The sequence below is a fragment of the Mytilus californianus genome, unplaced genomic scaffold (assembly GCF_021869535.1).
Source record: "Mytilus californianus isolate M0D057914Y unplaced genomic scaffold, xbMytCali1.0.p SCAF_11, whole genome shotgun sequence".
In the NCBI taxonomy this organism is placed as follows: Eukaryota; Metazoa; Mollusca; class Bivalvia; order Mytilida; family Mytilidae; genus Mytilus; species Mytilus californianus.
In genome coordinates, this window is record NW_026262593.1 from 37855827 (window position 1) to 37878694 (window position 22868).

The 22868-nt window shown below is 32.7% G+C and overlaps 1 protein-coding gene across 1 annotated transcript in view; it reads right to left on the bottom strand.

Moving 5' to 3' along the window:
* Positions 1-1401: 1401 nt before the first annotated feature.
* LOC127720029 (uncharacterized) overlaps positions 1402-22868 on the bottom strand; it is a 73869-nt gene continuing 52402 nt past the window's right edge. The window contains exons 39-47 of the mRNA XM_052226441.1: positions 21187-21275; positions 17334-17502; positions 16144-16261; positions 13030-13237; positions 11893-12084; positions 11035-11245; positions 9334-9628; positions 6427-6466; positions 1402-2261 (exon numbers count right to left, since the gene is read on the bottom strand). Of these exons, the coding sequence (XP_052082401.1) occupies positions 1944-2261; positions 6427-6466; positions 9334-9628; positions 11035-11245; positions 11893-12084; positions 13030-13237; positions 16144-16261; positions 17334-17502; positions 21187-21275 (1640 nt within the window). The 3' untranslated portion in view covers positions 1402-1943. The remainder of the gene's footprint in view (positions 2262-6426; positions 6467-9333; positions 9629-11034; positions 11246-11892; positions 12085-13029; positions 13238-16143; positions 16262-17333; positions 17503-21186; positions 21276-22868) is intronic.

Consider the following 22868-nt stretch of genomic DNA (forward strand, 5'->3'; position numbering starts at 1 on the left):
AATTTGTTTTTCAAAGCATGTACTATTTTTAAAAATTGAGCAACATGCATTTTTGCACTCTTTACTCTATATGTTGTTCTTCTTAGTTATTGAAACTAGTTGCTATGAAATTACATTGAATTAGAATTCAAATAGATATAAGTTGTATAAATATCAATTGAAAATATTAATGCCTCCAAAACATTGATAAAACACCTCAATGCTCTTGTGGTAGCATACTCACTAGTAGAAGTGAGGGAGGTTGTGGGTTTGATTCAAGGCCAGGTCAAACTTAAGATTAATAAAATGCTCCGCTGGGGCGCAGCTTGATACGACCGCAAAGGTCGAACCCTGAACAGTTGGGGCAAGTATGGACACAACATTCAAGCTTGATACAGCTCTAAATTTGGATTGTGCTTAAATATTTGACACAGCATAGGTTTCTGACACAGAATGAATGTGGTCTAAGAACTTAAAAATTTTTAATTTACCTATTCAAACCATATCATTATTATTTGCTTTTATATATAAATCAGAAATAACCAATTTAAAATGGAAAATTTTAAAGAAAAAAAAAAGGAAAAAAAGGAAAAAAAAATCCCCCCCCAAATTTTTTGAATCCCCTTATGATTCATCACCCCAAAACTGAATAACAGCCTTCCCTTTCTGGTATGGTACCTTGCAGTACAATTTCAGAGAGATCCATACACTTGAGTTATTGTCTTGAAACTAGAAAAATGCTTGTTTTTTGGCCCCTTTTTGGCCCCAAATTCCTAAACGTTTAGGGAATTACCCCCAAACTCAAACCCAGCTTTCCAATTGTGATATGGAACCTTGTAGTACAATTTTATAAAGATCCATACACTTACACACAAGTTAATGTCCTGAAACTAGAAAAAAGCTTGTTTTTTTCCCCTTTTTGGCCCCTAATTCCTTAACTGTTGGTACCATAACCCCCAAAATCAATCCCAACCTTCCTTTTGTGGTATTGAACCTTATGGTAAAATTACATAGAGATCCATTCACTTAAATTAAAGTTAGAGTGCGAAAACCAATGTGTCTTCGGACGACGACAACGACGCCAACGTCATACCAATATACGACCGCTTTGCGGTCGTATAAAAATTTAATATTTGCTAATTCTCCAATAAGCACATGGAAATTAAGAGTAAGGGCAAAGACTGATCGGCTCCTCCTCCTCCTCCTCTTTCTCCTCATTATCATTACAATGCCAGATGACTTTTGTGTGTGTATTTTATATATTGTCTCTCAATCCATATTAAAGGCCAAGTGACATAAAAAGGTGCTATATGGGATTTTTTTACATTGCTGTCCCATTGACCTATACCCAACATCTCTTTTTATTCATAGTGTATAATATTGCCTCATCTTTTAGATATATTTTTAGCAAACTTAAAACTATATAAAGAGAATACATTTATATGCTAATGAGTTTAATAATAAATGATTACAATTATTTTGCTTTAATATGAGAATAAGTATACATTATGAAATACTGGTTGAAACATTAAAAAACACTGGTTGTTCAATTACATGTATGCTAATAATAACTCAATGTCTGTCTTTGTTGTTTTTTATTGTTGAAAAAAGAGTTGTTCTCTGGATATCATGAGTTTGAAAGTTTTTGAATCTTGGTAAAAATAATCTTTACAATTAAGTATACATTGTTACTATGTGGAAAAGTCGTAAAAGCTAAAGATGAATACATTTTGTTGAAATTTTCATGATTTTTCAAGCATTTTGGCCAATGACAAACGTTGTTTTACAGTTAACCCACAATGATGATACAAGCAAACTGATGATAACAAAACTTTGTGCCAGTTAAGATTAAAACGTAATGTAGCAAAACAAAATGTGATTTAAAAAATTAAAATTATGTACATGATATATTAATTAAAAAGTTTTCTATCGAGTATAAAATAAAACACACACACATAAAATTGTCAAGTATCATTGTCTCTTTTCTTCTTGTATTGGCCAATATCGTATCTACTAAATGACATAGCTTGTGCAGATGTACCCTTATTTTGATTCAAATTTACTTTTTTCTGTTTTGCAATTGTTCTAATTGGTTTTAAATGAAATGCTTTCACCTCTGGATTTGATGAAATACTTCCTGCTTCAGTTGTTGATTTTGGTTCACTATCAGGGCTCTTTGTGTGATCTTGATGTTGAAGCTTTAACTTTTCAGTTTTCCTTTTAGCTTCAATTTTACGAATAGGTTGGAGAAAAGATGCATTGTTCTCTTCCATATCACTTTGCTGTTTTAAAAGAAATATATACTCATAATATTAGAGGTAATTTGGAATGTAGACAAACTGTTATATTCTAAACAATAAAAATAAATTAATATTTAATGCGGGAACATTTTCATCCTCTAATTTTTATTATTTTTGTAACCCAAATGTACAAATGCTTGAGTATATTTATATTAAGCACTTACACCATTCACAAAATATAGATATACCATTTTTTTCTACAACTGGTCAACTTAACTAAAAGATAGAGATGGGAGCCATCACAGGGAGCCTGCCTTGAGTAAACAAGTTAATTGAAATTTGGTTACTTGATAAAAACATGACTTATACATGGCTTGATAGCTTATTAATGTTACTAAAATATGGACATTCCCATGCGAAAAAACTGTGTCCCTCTTCTTGCAAACATGTATTTCCCTCATACAAGGATGAAAAGAAGCTAGCATTATCCTTTAACTTAACTTTCTTCTAAACAAATGATGTCCTATTACTCAATAATGCAACTTTGGTGACTATGTTGAACACATCTATCCCAATAGCAATGAACATAAAATAAAGATACAGCAGATACAGTTAAGTCACCCTGATATCTTGACATATGTCTAGAAAATGACAATGAGGGTCGCTTGAGAACAACTTTAAGACAAAAGAGATTTTATCAGCTGTCTAATTGTGACTTTTCCATTTCTATGTAGCAACATTCCAGCAGCTCCTACATGTGGAGTATATATATCTCGCAGTTATATTTATTCCAAGGCTTGCTTTTCCTATCATATATGATTTCCTTGATTTAAATTTCTTAAATTTTATAAATTATTGTATGCATTTATCATTATGTTTGTTGATCAACAGATCAATATCACAAACCATAGCAGTGCTGACATGCAGACAGACAAACCAACAGAGTATAGAGCATAGTGGACTAGTACCTTTTGTTAGCTATTATTCATGTGTTTCCTTGTCCTATATGTTCTCCTATTTATTTGTATTGTGGTCCTGTCATGTGATGTTGTTGTTTTGGTGTTATGTTTGACGTTGCCATTAAAGCGGGAGGTTTGGCATGCCACAAAACCAGGTTCAACCCAAGGCTTCCAAAACGGTCATATAATATCCGGTAAAAGTCCAGCTGGGCAAAGCATGAAACGGTCATCTAATTTTTAGTTTTCAAGGCTTTCTTAAGAGACGGTCATTTTAACATAATTCGCGATCTTTTTGACCCAACCTTTTGCCTTTAACAGCCACACATTTCCGGTCATAAAAGTGACATGATCATTAAGTACTATCAAAACAACCCCTACTTTAATACCTTCTCATTTTAATCAAGGCTAATTAGTTGTCGAACAGCTGAAATTTACCTGTTCAGGTGACAGGTAAACTATTTTGAACCGGACATTGATCGGTCTATTCAAAGTTATTTTCTTACATTTCAGCGGTTTGCATCTAATTAATTTAGTCAAAAAGATTTAAATTATCAGAAATACTTTTACAAATATGATTTGATGAAAAAATTAAAAAGGTGAAAATGAAAAATCGTCATAACCACGTTGTTTGAACCAGAGACATGTCTCTGTTTGAACTAGTACACGTGTGCGCATGGGCGCAGGTGTGAAATTTAATTATGCATTCTAATTTCTTCAAAAAATGCTTAAATTGTCATTGATACCTTTATCTCACGTTTATTTCGAATATTTTCTTGAAGAAATAACGTAGAAAGAGCTAAGTACACTCATACATGCTTTGCAAACGTACACATAATTTATGTATCCGTCTCTGGTCCATGTTTTACCATTGTCAAGAAAACATCCGGTTTAAGATTTTAACGAATGTAAAGTTTTTGACAACGTTATTTTGCACAAATAAAGAGTCTAAGGCAGATATAAGTACGCTGATGTTGCACACTTCGAATGATGCACTGCCAATTTAACAGTTTACGTCAGAACTTCGAATTTGAATCAAAGAAAGTTTAATATCATTTTTTTTTTTAATGTCAATCATTGGGATGGCCAACTCAGCAACTAAATACCATAATTGCCTTTTGTTTATTTAGTCTTAAGGGATTAAAATCGGGTTAATATATAAAATGTCCGGCTGGCTAAAAATAATTTTGGAAGCCCTGGTTCAACCCACCATTTTTTTCTTAAAATGTCCTGTACCAAGATAGGAAAATGGCCATTGTTATATTATAGTTCGTTTCTGTGTGTGTTACATTTTAATGTTGTATTTTTGTTGTGTTGTTGTTCTCCTGTTATATTTGATGTGTTTCCCTCAGTTTTAGTTTGTAACCCGAATTTGTTTTTATCTCTATCGATTTATGAGTTTCGAACAGCAGTATACTACTGTTGCCTTTATTTACTAAACATAAGGTACTAAAACATTTAAACCCGCTGCAATTGTTTGCACCTATCTTAAGTCAGGAATCTGAAGTTCAGTAGTTGTCGTTTGTTGATGTGGTTCATAAGTGTTTCTCGTTTTTTATATAGATTAGACCATTGGTTTTCTGTTTTACTTTTATAAATTATGACTTGGATGGAGAGTTTTCTCATTGGCACTCATACCACATCTTCTTATATCTATAAGGTATCTGCATACAAGATATGTAGCATCCAGGTCTTCTACCTTCTGAAATATTAAGATTTAAACAAATATTCTACGCTGCCGCAACTGGATAGTAATATCTATGTCTCAAAGACAAAAACTCATAGAATATTGAAATAAAATATGAGAAGGTAGCTCTTACAATTCTATTCTATAAATCCATAGATTACTACACCATAGCGAAATGTCCGCAGGGCTGTATACATGTGGAATGAATTAAATGATATGTCACAATATTTCATTCATAAGGTAACACTATTACAACATTCCAAAACAAGAATGCATCCATAGTACATGTACGCCTACACTCACTACCATTTTCTATGTTCAGTGGACCATGAAATTTGGGGAAAACTCTAATTTGGCATTTAAGTTAGAAAGATCATACCATAGGAACATGAGTACTTAGTTTCAAGTTGATTGGACTTCAACTTCATCAAAAACTACCTTGACCAACAACTTTTACTGAAGCAGGACAGACGGAGGAATGGACGGACAAACAAACAGATGAATGAACAGATGCACAGACTGGAAAACATAATGGTCAAATGATAAATAATGACAAATAATTTTAACTGTTTGTCAATTGGTCTAAGACTATTCATGCTTTTAGGAGAGATTGACCAACCGAGACCATTACCATTTCCTCAGCAGTGTCACAAGTGGGGGACAAAAATGGAATGAGCATACAATTTAGAAAGAAAGAAAAAAATATTGTTCATATTCTATTATAAATTTAATCTTTCTTATAAGACTGTGTTGAAATTGTTTTTGAATCAACCTAAAAATAGTCTGTATTAGTAGAAAAAATAGTCTTTAAAATTTGTGACTAATTGTAATCTGCTTTTCAATGATTCAAGACAGAGAGAGAAAAATGGAAGACTAAAAAGCTGTATATATGAACAAATTCTAACAAAATCTTATATTAAAAAAAAAAAAATTATCGGTCAATATAATCTGAATTGAAAGAGAAAAGATTACATCTTTAAGATCACATAAGACAATTTTGAATATGCTTAACAGTTAAAACAGAGATATGTCTTGCCTTTTTTAAGACATTGATAGTATAATGCAAATGAAGCAATCAAAATGAAAATACTATGCATAAAATTTAAAGTCAATGAATCATGCTGCATAACTCTTAGCATAAACATTTCCCAGAATGCCTATTATGGTAACTTTATACAAAATCAGTTAGAGGCATAATGACTGATATTTAACTTGGTCTAATAGTTATATATTTTGTTATGAATGGTATGTGAACTGTAGGTGAGATCTCTTGTATGGATAATTTGTGTCATTTTGTAAAATGTGTATTTTTTTGGTGCTTAGTACCAATTTGAGAAACAAAGCCCTTATCAATAGCAAATTATTTTAAGTTTGTTTACTATTGTAGTATGTTGTAACAACATTGTCCCAAGTGTGCCTGTCTCAAACCAAGAACCTGTAGTCTAAAGGTTGTTGTTTGCCACATGCCGTATATCTTTGGTAGATAGTTGTCTCATTGCATTTATACTAGGTATACAGTGCTATTATAAAAAAAATTAACAGATGTAACAGCTTTATGTTCTACCTGAATCAAAGGGTCAACTTGGTCTTTCTTCTTTTGAAATCTAATAGAAAAAAGAAAAATAAATGTATAAAATCAAATCAAATCAAAAATAAATAAAAAAACCTGTCCATGCATATATAACATCTATCCAATCAAACTTTTTCATAAAAACCAGACAAGAAATGTAGACACAATGTGCTAACAAAGCAAATATACCATTTGATTTATATTTCCAAAGGGCATTAACTCCAATAACAAGTGCAATATTGGCACTGCAAACATATGCTGTCTACCTCACATTTTAATATATGAGAGAAAATTTTAAAAAATCCATTCATATATGGTCTGTTGTGAATTCAAGCTTTTAAAATACAAGTAGGCTACAGCTAAGAGGGAGGGAATGACATGCTTTTCGGTTGTGGGATATAGGGAGTAAGTGGGAAAAGGGAAAATACTACAAAATAAGAAATGAATACCCTGTGTCAACCCCTCAAGAGGGACAAAATAAAACATGCACTATCATTGCTTATTTTTGACCTGTATAAAGTGTTACAAACTATAATAGTTAACTCCTCTTAGTGATTAACAACTCTCAAACTTGCCTGTTGTCAATGCATATTGCCATTAAGGGAATTAATGGCCATATGCCAAGCCATATGATGGGGGTTGAGGGTGTTGGCAGGGAGGTTTTTTTTACTGATCATTCACATTATCTGTTGATATGCATATTCATTATTATTTTTCTGTGTTTGGGCTGCACGGACATTATTTTCATTTTTGTAAATTGTTTCCTGCATTTTGTGTTGCAGAATATTCATTATCATCCCGTCTTGTGCAAAGATATAGGTTTCCAATTTTTCTCAGGCCAAGTTATTCATTTTCAAAATCCTCCTGCCTAATATTTAACATATTTTTTTCAGTGACATTTAACTTTGATCTATTGTCCTCAAAATAAAACTCCCCCTTCCTTATATCTTTCATTTAAGTAAATTCATTCCAATAAGGCAAATAAAACTCAAGTTACCATTCAGAAACCTTTTTTCCATCAGGAGTCAAGGAATATATATTTTTTAACTTTTAAGCCTCAAAATCAATAGACATCGTCGTCCCCTTCTTGAGCAAATTTAAATTATCCTACAAAATTTCAAAAAATTTGGCCATGTAGAGAAAATTATTTTTTGAAACTTGTAATCAGGTTAAAATATTGCCTCTGGTTGCCATGTTTTAGGCCTGATCAGAACTAAATAATGATTATTTGTAGAGAACCACAGATAATTTCTCCAAGTGTGATTTAATTTAAGGCCACAGAGTTCCAGAAAAAAGGATGACATGGTGATTTCAATAGGTTTTCAAGGGGACTATGTGCCATCAATGCCATCAATTGTCTGCCTCTGTAATATTATAAATATTAAAAGAGGATTTCTAACCAAAAACATCCATACATAAAAGTAAAATGTCCATTAGACATGCTTTTGTACGATAGAATTAAATAAGCATCGATTTGAAGAGGACCTTTTCATATAGTATGATGTGTTACATAATAGAGAGGCTAGTTTAAAACAAACTGACAATACCATGGCAAAATCTAAATTAACACAGAGATCTGTCTCGCCTATTTGTTATTTTGATAATGCAAATGTTGAAATTAAAATAGCAATACTTTTACATGTAAGTTATGCAAATATTCAAAGTCAATGAACCATGACTGAAGGTACAGGGCTAAACAATCTCCATGGAAATGAGATGTGCCAATGCTAATACAACTGCAAACCAAATACCATTGACTTTTCATAAGTCATTCCCTTTAAACAAACCTAAACACAAACATTAACTTGTAAACTATGTAAAAGTTTCAAAGTCAATAAACCATAATTAGAGGGTGGGGTTATATAATCTCCATGGAAATGAAACTTGCAAATGCCAATACATTTGCATACTGAATATCATTAACTTAACATTAGTGGTTCATCTTAAACTTACCTAATCACAAACTAATACAAGTAAACTTAGCAAAAGTTTCAAAGTCTATAGAACATGACTGAGGGGTAAAGACCAAATATTCTCCATGGAAATGAGATGTGCTAATGCTTATACAACTGCATACCAATTATCATTGACCTACTACTAACAGTTCTCCTTAATTTGACCTAATCACAAACAAATACATGAAAACTTAGCAAAAGTTTCGAAGTCAATAGACCATGAATGAGGGGGCGGGGACAAATAATCTCCATGGTAATGAGATATGCCAATGCTCATACAACTGCATACCAAATATCATTGACCTACCACTAGTGGTTTCCCATAAACTGACCTAATCGCAAACTAATACATGTAAACTAGGCAAAGTTTCAAAGTCAATAGACCTTGACTGAGGGGGCATGGGGCCAAATAATCTCCATGGTAATGAGATGTGCCAATGCTAATACAACTGCATACCAAATATCATTGACCTACCACTAGTGGTTCACCATGAATTAGACCTAATCACAAACTAATACATTAATTTTTGTTGACGCCGGCGCTGTCGCCGCCACCGACAACAGCATACCTATGACTCGCTTTTTGACTCAGTCAAGGCGAGACAAAAAAGAACACAACATAGAAAACTAAAGACCTGGGGTGATTTCAGGGTAAGCAGAATCTGCTACACATGTATACGTAGCACTTGTAGTGTTGCTCAAGTACAAACCCATGGCCAGTGATAAGTCTTAATCTATAGGTCACATTAGAGGCAAGGAGGAAGGGAATGTTAATGTATTAGAAAGGGATCTAATTATAATTGACGTGCATATTGAAATAGGAAATGCACATTAAACCTTTATTCCACACTACAACCTCATAGGAAGATTTTGCTTCAAATCAAATATTTACAGCACAGTAATAGGAAATGTTGTTGAGACAAATTTACAGAATTTATAGATTCACCTTTTCTTCAAACAAGCTACCATAATGGCTACTATCAAAAGAAATCCCAGAACTATCACTGGGATAGTCCAAATTTGAAAATCACAATTAGGCTCATCTGGTGGACATCTACAGTCATACATGTTAACACCATCATTACATTCATATGGTTCCTGACATGGTGAACTTAGGCATTCATCAATGTTCTCTTCACAGTAAACACCTGTCCAGCCAGGTAAACAGGCACAGTCATAATACAAGTCAAAACTGTCTGCTCTATAGGTACTGGTGCAGGGGTAGTTACTGCCATTCTTTGCTGAAATAATAAGAACCATGAGATATACTAGTCAATAATGAATATTAAAAAAAAAAAAGCAAACTGAATGACACTGCTCAGCCAGTTTGTACAAATGTTTGAATTTACTTTCATATGATTAAATCCATTTGGATCATCAATGTTTTACTAATTAAGTATATATATATTTTCTAGTTTTGAGGTACTGAAAGAGTTACGGGGTACCTCCAAATTTAACTGTTTTGTCGTATTCACTAAATATATGTCTTCATTATTTCTACCAGTGTAATTACACACAAATTAATAAAACTGATGTTGCTACCTAGTCCAAATAATTATGACATCTTGAAAGTCATTTTAACTTTTTGCTTTGACCCCTTCCTGCAGGAGGAAAGTGTCAAAGCAAAATATAAAATAGCCTTTCAAAACGTCATAATTATTTGGACTACTTGCCACCTTGCATGAATTTGGGTATTATCTTTTTATGGGTCTTTTTTTGGTCAAAATAGAGCTTCATCTGTTAATTTTTATACATCCTAGACTTTAAGCAATCCTGATAAAGGTAACTGGCAATAGGTGCTTTAGACATACAAAATCAATCAAGCGTTATTTTCATTAACTGGTAGTGTCTCTACTTATTGCATTCCAATAATAATTCTGACCCAATTATCGTACTTCTGAGGTTGTTAAATTGTGGAGGTTGAACAGGTTATATCATGTGTGACATTTTTCTAGAACTAGTTGTTCTTAGTTGCATTTTTAGCAAATTAAATGATTTGAACAGATTTCCACTTAAACTAATTTCACCCACTTTCATAGTTTGACCCATTATCTGACTGAAAACCTCTGTTCTGATAAAATCACTCATATATTATAAAGTTAATGGTCAAATTTAATCCACTTTCCCAGTTTGACCTATCATCTGACTGAAAACCTCTGTTCTGATAAAACTAATCATTTATTGATAAATTGATAATTCAAACTATGGCTAATTTTTCGGATAAAATGAGATCAGATTTCGTAAAAGGTTCGACTATCTTAGAGTTCTCGATTTTAATTTGTTTAATCAAATCAAACTGTACAACTGGTCAGATATTTTAACAAACTGTTTTAAATTAAAGATACCAACCTGTTATGAGGTCATGCAGTCAAGGTATCAGTGTAAATTGTGCAATTAAAAAAGAAAGCAATGCTGTTAACCAACTATTTTTTGCTGACTTCATTTTGTGTTTAATCCTTTTAATACATTTTGCGATTCTAAAATTTTCTTGATGCAAAGGTCCTAAAATAAATGGCTCGCAAAAATAAGTTGGTTTACAGTTCTTCCAACCCTGTTAGATTTGAAACACCAGAAGTCAAGTCACTGTCACTACTGAAGTTCTGAGCTAATGCAATATACCTAAAATTGAGCTATTTATTCAACTTACCTTGGCAAGACCCATCATTCTGACAAGGGAGTTTCATTAAAACAAACTGTATTGTCACAACAGCTGATGAAGTATTCATAGGATCTGAGACATACAATTTAGCTACATCATATCCAGATACATTCATGGCCTGTTTGTAGGTCAATGTGGTATAAATCCATGACATGCTATCTTTAGTATGCGGTAAAATAACACAGGAATCAGTAGTTACCTTGATATAAAAAAATGAACATCATCAGTAGACTAAAAATGACTCACAAAATTATGTTTTTGTTTTTTTAATCTTTACTGGTTTATATGATTTCAAGAACCTACCTAATTGGTTTCTTATTTTGTTTGTTTTCATCCTGTGATTATGAATGACATATTTGCTACTGGACATCAAGTAAAGTAAGAACCATTAGTGAGATTTAAGCATTTATACTCCATCAAAATTATGGTCCCTCTTTTAATTTTTTCAAAACATTGAACACATCTAGGGGCCTCAGTGCACTTGGCTGTGTGGTCAAAATAATCCCTCCACTGTATCCTTAGCCTGTCAACACTGATGTTGTGAGTTTGAACCCTGTACATGGCAGGTGCAATTGACTTGGATTGTCTGTTTTCCTGCTTGGGGTCGATAGTTCTCTCCTGGCACTCCAGCTTCCTCCACTAATAAAACTAGCAGGCACAATTGGCATTTAATACCAACAATCAATGGTGACTTAAATGAAGTTCATTTTTGTTGTACTTATTATTCATGTTTCAAAAACTGTTCTCAAATACAAAACTTTAACATTCAGGTAGACACATATACAGGAAAAAGGGAAAGTTCCTATACCCAAGCCACTAGCTTTCATATAGCTTTAAAATGCTTACATTTAATGTTGTCTCACAATAATTTATATCAGGAATTGTTGTTTTTTCATCCAAGAAAAGAACTGTACCATAACTTGGTTCATATACTTCTATATGTAGATTGTTTTGTTCAACATCAAATGCTCCTATTTCTGCAGTGAAATCCTGTGTCCATTTCCCCTTGTTAAATGTGTTTCTCTGTTCTAAGTAAACCTAAAAAAATTTACATTTAATCCTTAATATTTTCCATGAAAAGAGTTGCAAGTGATGTTGGTCAAAGTAGAAATGTAAACCCCACTTGATATCAAACATTGTGCAAGTAATACTGGTACATGCTATAGATACAAGAAGATGTAGTATGAGTGCCAATGAGATAACTCTCCATCCAAGTCACAATTTGAAAAAGTAAACCATTAAAGGTCAAAGTACGGTCTTCAACACGGAGCCTTGGTGCACACCGAACAGCAAGTTATAAAGGGCCCAGAAAATGATTTGTGTAAAACCATTCAAATGGGAAAACCAATGGACTAATCTATATAAAAGACGAGAAACACTTATGAACCACATTAACAAACGACTAATACTAAATATCAGATTCTGACTTAGGACAGGTGCAAACAAATGCAGCGGGGTTTAAATGTTTTAATAGGTACCAACCTTCACCCTTATCTGAAACAATAGTGTAACATCACAGCACAGAAAGACACACTATACAATATCAATTGAAATGGCTCAACTCAATCAAAAGACATATTTACACAATGTATAGAACAACACTGCAGTGGGCCATAGTTTTAATTTTGCAAATAAATTCATCATCGATACCAGAATTAAATGGTGGTTACAATAACGTAAATATTGAAGTCAATTTGTTGACCGGTTGAAGTTATTTGGTTTTTTTTTTGTCATTTAGCCATGTTGGTTGCTGACAAATATCTTTTATCTTAAAGACCTTTTTTCATATTTCTCAATTATATATTAACAGTACTAAATGAATTTTGGTCTTAATTAAACAATCATTTTGATCTTATCATCATATGAAAAAGTCTGAACAATCAATTGTTAAGTCACTTTTAGTCGTTTAGTCAATTTACAGTAAAATTCAGTAAATTGATTATCATACCGAACACTTTGAAATTATATGTATTTTTTTCTTACCAAAACTGGTTCTGTTGGATCAGATGATAAAATATATTGACCATACTGGGTTAGGAATATTTCTGGTGGGTCATTATAATCTAAAATGGTAATGATAAGCATTGCTTCACCGCTGGCTGGAGGTATATCTTCATTGGTCTGTACTTCCGTTAGGATGATTGTTAAGGTTTCAACGCCTGAACAATCTGTGCATGGAGTATACAATAGTCTATAAAATAAAATTTATTAGTTTAATAACATTTAGTTGAGGCAAACTAAAGATAAAAAACAGAAATGAATTTGGGGACATACGGGCGAAGGTAAAACTTTGTCTTGCTGTCATATCCTTCATCATAGAGGCAAGATAAAATTTTAGGATTGAATTGAATATTTTTGTTTTTAAATTTTTGTAGATTTTGTCTAAATGGTTGTAAATGCCCGAGCTCTGTACATAAAAGACTTTTCATGTTATGTGCAACATCTATTTACTTCCTTTACAGGTTTACTATATTTGCAATAGGTCTGAACTGAATATAAGTACTCAATTCTCTCTTGCATAAAGGTAAATCACAATTTTGTTTTTATTATTACATCACTGCAACCAGAACTAAAGCAAATTAATACAGAAAAAAACCCACTTTACTTAAACCTCACATTCTCTGTTCAAGCAATTCATTTCATTATGAAAGCTGTGTTTTCATGTCAAAATTTCACACAATTTTGTATTTAATTGATCTAGATATGTGTATAATTTCATATAACATAACCTCTAAAGAATGTGTTGGAACAACACCAATGGCCCATCTCAAAAAGTTGAAAAATCTGCAATTTCAACAACACATATTGACACAAACATTGATGGATAGTATCCAGCTCTCAAGACCAATAATAGTTTGATGAAACATTTCCTTGATGAATGAGTTGTTAAATTTTAAACTTTCAGCAAACAGGAGGTGGATTTACTACAGATCTAACCTGATGACTGTTGAAATGACATGAAAATCAACATAGTGGAATGAAACTGAAACTTGATTTGTATCTCATCATGGTAGACTCAAGCTCATATATAAAAAATTGGTGAAAATCTGAAGGCGTATAGAAAAAAAGTCCATATATCGTCGTGTCATATGTTTTCGTATCATCCATATTTCCTCAGTTTCGATTGAACACACAAATATTGTGACGTGTTTTTCGGTTTCTATATTTGGAACACCAAAAAAACTCTGAAGGGTTACATGAAGTACAGCTATGTTGTTTGCTTGTCAGACACCGGATCTTCAAGACATTTCGACTGTCATGTGTTTTTTGGTCGTTTTTATTACAAACCAGGGAGTTAAAATTAACAGGGTTCTTATATAAAATGGTTGTTCAAGCTCCATTCATTCAGTATTCTATTGACAATTCTTTTTATACATCCTTAATACATAAAGATGAAAACAGTCTTAGCTTTTTGCATTTAATCACAAAGTTTGAAAACTGCATTTTAAATTAAAAAAAAATAAATGTGGATAGTGTCCACATGTGGACACAGATAATGCCCCGCTTGCATATCATATAGTTATAAAGGGACATAACTGAAGAACGGTAAAAGTGACGCTACCCAAATTTGAACTTGATCTGAGTTTTGTGGTAATAAGCATTGTGTGAAAGTCTCATAACATTTGGTTGAGGCTAACTTAAGTAGAGAACAGAAACTAAAAATTCAGCAATTTTTCTATTTGTAAACATGCATAACTCTAGAACGGTTGTGTATAAGTTTTACAACATTTGGTTGAGACAAACTAAAAAATTCAGCAATTTTTATGTTTATAAAGGGACATAACTCTAGAATGGTAAAAGTGTTGCCACCTAATTTCGTACTCAATCTGTATTATGTAGTAATAAGCATTGTGTATAAGTTTCATAACATTTGGTTGAGGCAAACTCAAGTTAGAGAACTTGATCTGTGTTTTATCAGTGGAAGTCAAAATTAAACATTGCATTGTATAAAGCATTGATTGTAGTTGATTCAACTATAATCATGGTCAAAGGAAGATAACTCCAATTTTAAAAATATATTATATAAACTTGATATTTAGAAGAAAATAAAAATTTTGCAATTTTTCCTTTTATAAAGGGGCATAACTCTAGATCGGTTAAAGTGACACCACCAAAATTCAAACTTGATCTGTGTTTTGTGGTAATAAGCATTGTGTATAAGTTTCATAACATTTGGTTGAGGCAAACTCAAGTTAGAGAACGGAAACCAATTTCGGGACGTTCGGACGTTCGGACGTACGTACAGACGGACAAGGGTAAAACTTCATGCCCCCTCCACTACGGCGGGGGCATAATAAAAATGTCTTTTGTAGAAACCAAGTGCCAATCTGAAAAAAAATCACAATGTTACAATTTCAACACATGAAACATCAACCAAAAACTATTTTCTAGTTAAGTTTTAGTACTGAACGGAATTAAACAACTTTTTTTTTATGATTCAACCACGACTTTAGAAAATACTCATTTCCGGATTTTATAGTCATTTCCTGTCTGTGTACTGACCCAGTTTTTACTTCATACGAAAACATATGACGCCGTTTTTTGACATACGAAAATCGCAAAATAATCAGAAACAGTAAAAAATTGTAGTAAGCCTTGACAAAAAAATCTGGATACCTAAAAACATTCGACAGAACATGCTTTTAAAATTTGAGTTCACACGTGAATAAAAACTCAACAGTGAAAATTTTTATTAGTACGAAAACACATCACACGAGGATAACTGTGATTTTCAACAATTTTCTAAAGCCCGTAATTTCAGCAAAAATTAGCAAAGCTGAATGAAACTAAAACTTCATATGTAACACCACCTGGTTAACTCACATACCAAAAATCAGCCCAATATCCGAAGGCATTTAGAAAAAAATTGTGTATAATATGGTTTTTTGCAGAAAGATGGAATGACAGGCAAGGGTAAAACAATATGGCCCCAACAACTTTGTTGCGGGACCATAAAAAAGCTTTTGAATAGACAAAAAGTTTTGGCCAGGAGCCAAGGCTACTCCAAAAATATATTAATGTATACTAAAAATGGCTGGAACACAATGACAATAAAAGCCTTGCCTTAAAAAATGAGATTTAACTATTGTTACTTACAGACCATCTTCTAATGGCAGTGGTTCAATACTACTAAGATTGTTTGTCTGATTTGCCAGACTGAATTTGATTACATCACCTTCTTCATCAAATGCCTCCAACTGGTATTGTAATGTTCCTTACAAATAACATATAAAAATATACTTATTTACACTTATCATTTCAAAGCTTTTACCACAAAATAAATTAATGCAGTAATATGAATAAGACTTTTTGAAAACAGAAAAAATAAATATTTGCTTTTCACAAGGAAATATTCCTTTTCCTTCTATAAAGAATTACATTTATAACTAGTGCTATTTGCATAGCGGGATTAATATGATTGATTGATTGGTGTTTCACGGAAATTCAACATTATTGGGCTCTTTCGCAGCATTCAGTTTTTATTGGTTGGGAGAGCCTGAGTGTCAAGAGAGAATCAATGACCTTCAGTAAGAGAGCTGACAATCCTAGATACTCAATGATGACTGTGGTCAAGTTTGATTCTAGTTGGCCCAGTCATTTCAAAGAAGACTTTTGCAAAAGTTAACAGACCAAATGATTACAACAGTTCACTTGACACTTTGGGTCAGGTAAGCTGAAAACTTAAAATTACAAATTAAACAATTGATGGACAAATGCTTTTCATTTCAGTACAACCTTTTGATGATTTGTTTTTACAAAATCCATATTTGTATAAAGATGTGAAAATCTACTTTTTGTGTGGGAAATCTGCAAAATCATCACTTTTAAAACTGAAATAGCTATAGGAAGATTACAACACCATAAAGTAAGTACAAATGTACCATGCTATCAAATAATACTATTTTAAAGGTCAAACTGAAGGAGAATTTGAACTGACAAACTTTTTTGACAGACAGATGGGCAGCACAAAACATTATTGAGTAGGTGACATAATCATATATATATCTCTTATAAACTCAAACTGTTTAATAATGTACCATGCACCAAACTGTGAATCAAATTTTATATTAACAGGACACTTACAAAAACATTAATAAAAAGTACCTCTAGACAACCTTTCATATCTCTAATTTAAATAGATTGTTTCTAATTGCCTTTAAATCCCTTATTTCTTTAGTATTTAGAGTTTAAACTTATCCATAAAAATACAATTTTTCTGAATCTGCTTGAATAAATATTTCTGATATCCTTTTGTGTATGACATTTTACTGATAAATCTTAAATACCTTCATCTTCATCCATGGTAATTAATCTGTCACTGAGGAGTATTGGTGGAGAATTATACACTTTATTTGATACAATAAACACAGCAAATTGTGTCTCTTCTGAGAAATAGGACATATTTCCTTCACTTATGTTGTTGTTGATTACGTCACCTGTCCATGTTTTGCAAACCTTTAAAATATATTGCAAGTATCAATTGCTATAGTTTTTGGATAGACTGTTTTTAAGTAAAAAACAACAATTAGATTCGCTTATATTACTCATCTTTCATGTATGCAATCTGAACACAGTAATAAGCAGCAAAAGTATACAGACAATCATTTTAAACATTTACAAAATATTCCAAACTCAGTCGTTATAATTAAGAATTGTAAACAGTAAGTGACTTCCCTGCAGATATGAAATTAACTTTAACAGTATAACTTATTATCGCTATTTTACAAAGTTTTCCTTTGATCTTACTGCATGACTGATAATTTCCTTTCTCAGCACAGTAAAGTGATATGAAAAATTATCGCTAGAAACTAAGGGCGCATGTGCCCGTTGTCAATGAAATTAACAAATCGTCATAGGTATGTAAAATAGCGATAAACAGATTATCATTGGTCATCTCAACTAGATTGCTTTTCTCACTTTCGTCGTAACGGCTCAAGCGAGAAAATCAATCTTGTTAAGATGATCAACGATAATCTATAAATATCATAAAGTTCCATAGACCAAACATCAAATCATCCTTTAAAACATGGAAGTTGATTTATATGTACAGAAAGTTTTTGACAGAGGAAGAAGAATGCATATGGTCAGAAGTGTTGCAGTGTGAAAGGGTGGCAGAGACCCGTAGATGGTACTTGTAGTAATAAAATCAATATTATAATGAATCGAGACACATTTGTGTTAATAAATTATTCAAAATCATGTATCAAAGTCTCAGAGCAATTAGTTTTTTTTTTCTTGAATTTTCTTCACCACATCTTATTCTTACAAATAATGACAGTCTAGTTAAGTTTGACAAGGCAGGGGTGGATCCAGCCAGTTTCAAAAGGGGATGTTCCCAACCCAGGATAAAGGGGGGTTCCAACCAAGGGTCCGGAAACGGTCATATATGCCAGACATGACCGATTTGGAAACTGAAAAGACCGAAATGATTTATTGGGATTTAGGTCTTTTTTTTTTTTTTTACAGAAATAATTTCGGTCATTTCATTGAGATCAGGGTTTTATCGGTCGCCATTTTGAACTTATTTTTGTTTTCAGGTCATCAAGAAAAATAGATTTGTTTGAGACAAAATAAAAATTTTATTGATTTGTGTTAGTGATTTAATAATATTTATCATTAGTCTGTTGTTTATTCTATAATGTAAGTGAAAACAATGTACAGGACTCTGTCGAGTCACAGCGTGGGGTAAGTCTGGGTTCAAGCCACTAGGTTTGTTTACATAGTAATTATCACCACTTGAGGATAGTAATCAATGTCCAGGAAGTTTGAATTCGGCTTGGGTGTCGTTATTGTCTTGATTAAAGCCATAAAGGCCATGTACACAAATCTCACCTGTAAACACCTGTTAAGCAATAAAAACAATATGGCGACTTGCTGTGCATCAAATTTAACGTTTTAACCATTCTGACCTAGATTTTCCCAAAAAGATATTATTTTATTCATTAAAGAAGACAAATAACACTGTTGACTCGAGAATCTGTCCATTTTTATCCAAATAAAACATAATCCATTTATAATCGATCAGCTGATTTGGTCAATGTTTGTTAAATATAGATTTATGTTTACTGAGTTTGCGCATGGAAAATGGGGATCAACATGGGTTAATTGATGATCTTATTTGAAAGATCGATTTTACTGTTAACTTTTCGGTAGGAAATGGCAGATAAAGATATTAATAGATTTACAAAAGTGGTAAAGCGTATAATTTATAGGAATGCAGAATTAAAAAAAAAGGATTAAAAAAGGAATTAAAACTAAATAACGTAATTTAGATTTGAAGCCATACAGCCTATTTAAGAAATATACTCAGCGAATGAACAATCTTGATTTCTTTTTGTTTTTTTTGCACTTCCGATTTTTTGAAACCATCTTACTCACAGAATGTAATGGGCGTTATCCTTTCTTTTGTTTTCCTGGCTAAACTTCCGATTTTTACCCAAGTGAAGCCATACATTCTCTCTGGACTGTATTACAATGCAATTGTTTTTCATTGAACTGTTGTAATTGTGTACAAACTTCTGTTCAGATAAATTATTTATTTATTTAAAATCATGAATTTTATTATTAAATTCAATTGTTATCACTATACCAGACTTGAGTTATTTATTCAAAGAAAAGTTGAATCATAGTTTCCCCTTTTTGATCCTCTTATTGTAAACCAGGTGAATACACATTATCTTGTTGTGTATTAGGTAATCACTTACACTCATCCAAACAGCAGCAATTTGAACAATACAAACAATATCTTGTACATGCAATAAGAAACTCAACACAGTTTATTAATTGGTTTACATAACTTTATTTCAAAATGATGAAACATGCCGTAATTATTCCTCTTTTAATTTATGCAAATTTAAAGGGTTATGCATACGACCTCAGTGATGCAATACACAACAACAAAACGTCTCCTCGTGTAGTTTCTAACTCAGAGACATCACTGTTACTATTAGATCAGGGTACAGTTACACTTGTTTGACCCAATACTTCACAAAAAAGGACTTTACTTGTCCATGTGCAAGACTTGTCACCCTCAGAAAAATGCATTATTGTGCATCACAATATTATTACATCACAAAAAAAAATGACCGAAATGACTTGGGAAAATTTCCGGATCCTTGGTTCCAACTATATGTCCCCATTCAAATGCATTGATCCTCCGAAAAAAAGGGGGGTTCTATCACTGTAGGGGTTATATCAAGATCAGAAATTATCCAAGGATAACAGATATGTAATTTACTACAAGGTTTTTACTTACTGTGAAGGCCTTAAGTTGACCTATAGTTGCTTAAACCTTAGCTGCCATTTGGTTTCTGGTAGAAATATCTCATTGGCAATCTTATTCTTAGATTTATACTGCTAGTTAAGGTGGCAGTCATGCTTATTGGCCATTGGATAATCAAAATCAATATTTAAGATTTCATGAGGCATCCATCATCAAAATTTGGAAGCTTTTGGCCTGCATTTTACACCTATGTTCTAATTATGGCAATAGCGGCCATGTTTGCTGATGGATTGAATCCCTGGATATTATTTTTGTCCTAGATAGACCCATGGAAAATTCAGGTAAAGTTTTGTGTTATTTTTAATTGGCAAAGTAGTTTCAAAGGAGAAGATTTAAAAAAAGATTACACCAACAAATAGATAAATGCCAATGATTGCAAAAGAGGAGGTCCAAAAGTCACAAAATTCTGTCAACTTATTCAGGAGCAGTTGCAGATACAAAAGTGGGACAGAAGGATGAATGAATAGACAAACAAACAGATGATCAAAACCAAAAAACTAACCAGCAGCTTAAGGAGGTAAATTAATGATAGCTTTTAAACAATTGCTGGTACATGTATTATAAATTTATCGCAATTTTACGAAATTTTCCTTTGATCTTACTGACTGATAATTTTCTTTCTTAGCACAGTAGAGTGATATGAAAAATTATCTCTAGAAACTGAGGGTGCACGTGCCAGTTATCAATAAAATTAACAATGTCGTCATAGGTAAAATAGCGATAAACAGATTATCATTGGGCATCTCAACTTGATTGCTTTTCTCACTTTCGCAGTACCGGCTCAAGCAGGAAAATCAATCTCGTTGAGATGATCAAAGATAATCTATAAAATACACATACATTCATAAAAATAATACCTCAACAGTCTTTGTTCTATCTTCATTATCAATCTCCAACATTGAGGTTTTACCACAGGTCATACTACTCAACTGCCACTGCTGTAGAGCTATACAGAGAGAAAAAAAATATATAACTTTCACTAAGTTTTTAAATCATGTGTTATTGAAAACTTATAATTTGAATATTTCTATAGTAATTACTTATCTATTGATATTAAAGGAAGATAATATATATGGTCGTGTGGTCTAGCCCGTCATATACAGTGCAGGCAATTTGGTGTCACCATATCTCAGTAGCCTGAGTTCGAATCCCGGCGAGGGAAGAGCAAAAAATTTGCGAAAGCAAATTTACAGATCTAACATTGTTGGGCTGATGTTTAGACGAGTTGTATAAACAGAATGTACACAGCCATGTATCACCATCACTGCTGGTGATCCAAAGGATAAATCTGTTGTAGAGTTGTCACTGGTTCAGACGTACTTATATATATAAAATTCTATATATATAATTCACAGTAATTTTACCTTTTGAATCAGTTTGAATTGATGAATTTAAATTGCAATTGCAATAAGTTATTTGTGTTAGCAAATTGGTAGTCATAACATATGTAACTGTCATTGAGGTACAAATGACTGAAACCTAGCAATATTTGAAAAAAAGGGTGTTCTTTATAAAGAATTACGGAAAGTTTAAAACAGCATAGATTAAAGTATAGGTTATTGTTGATCATCTCAACGAGATTGATTTTCTCGCTTGAGCAAGTGTAACAGCCACTATGTTCCGTCAGTTACTTTGCTCCGGGGGAACTTTTCAACTAGTTATTTCGTTCCGATGGAACTTTCCAACTAGTTGTTTTATTCCGAGTGCAGTCGAAAAGTTCCGGAAAAAAGTAGCTAGTTGAAAAGTCCCGGAACAATGTAGCTAGTTGAATTTGTTCTGGCGGAACAGAACAACTAGTTACATCGTTCCGAATATACCATATTTCGTCCTTTTTGTAGAAAGAGGAGGAAGAATGAGTATCAGTATATATAAGAGCAAATCATTAATTTACAAGAATACCCAACGCACTGAAAGGGGTTTCTTTGGGGACAAATATGCAAAATTTAAGTTGTATTTCATAGCTCACATAAAACGGAATAAGTTGCATTATCATGCAAATTTAGTATTCATAGTACCCTCAAGAGAGGGAAGAATACCCCCCTCCTCATGTGGTTCTTTGCATCAATTCTCCAAATGGAACTTTGTGACTGGTTGATAAGTTCCGTTTAGAACTTTTGAGCTAGTTTGTTAGTTCCGGTTTTGACTTATTTGCCAAAGAGGAACTTTGTGGCATGTTGATAAGTTCCTTTTGACTTTTGTAATCAGTATCTTGGTTTCCCTTTGAAAGGTTCAAATATAATATGTTGCGCTTTTACTTTGCATCAATTCTCCAAATGGAACTTTCCGCCTGGTTGATAATTTCCGTTGGAACTTTTGGGCTAGTTTGTTAGTTCCGGTTTGGACTAATTTGGCAAAAAGGAACTTTCTAACTAGTTGATATGTTCCGTTGGAACTTTTCTACTAGTCACTTTGTTCCGGTGGAACTTTTAAACCAGAGGAAGAACAAAGTAACTAGTTAATAAGTTCCTCCGGAACTTTTCGGCTAGTTAGTTCTTTCCGCCCGGAACTTTCCAACGTCGGAACAAAAGAGCATTTACAC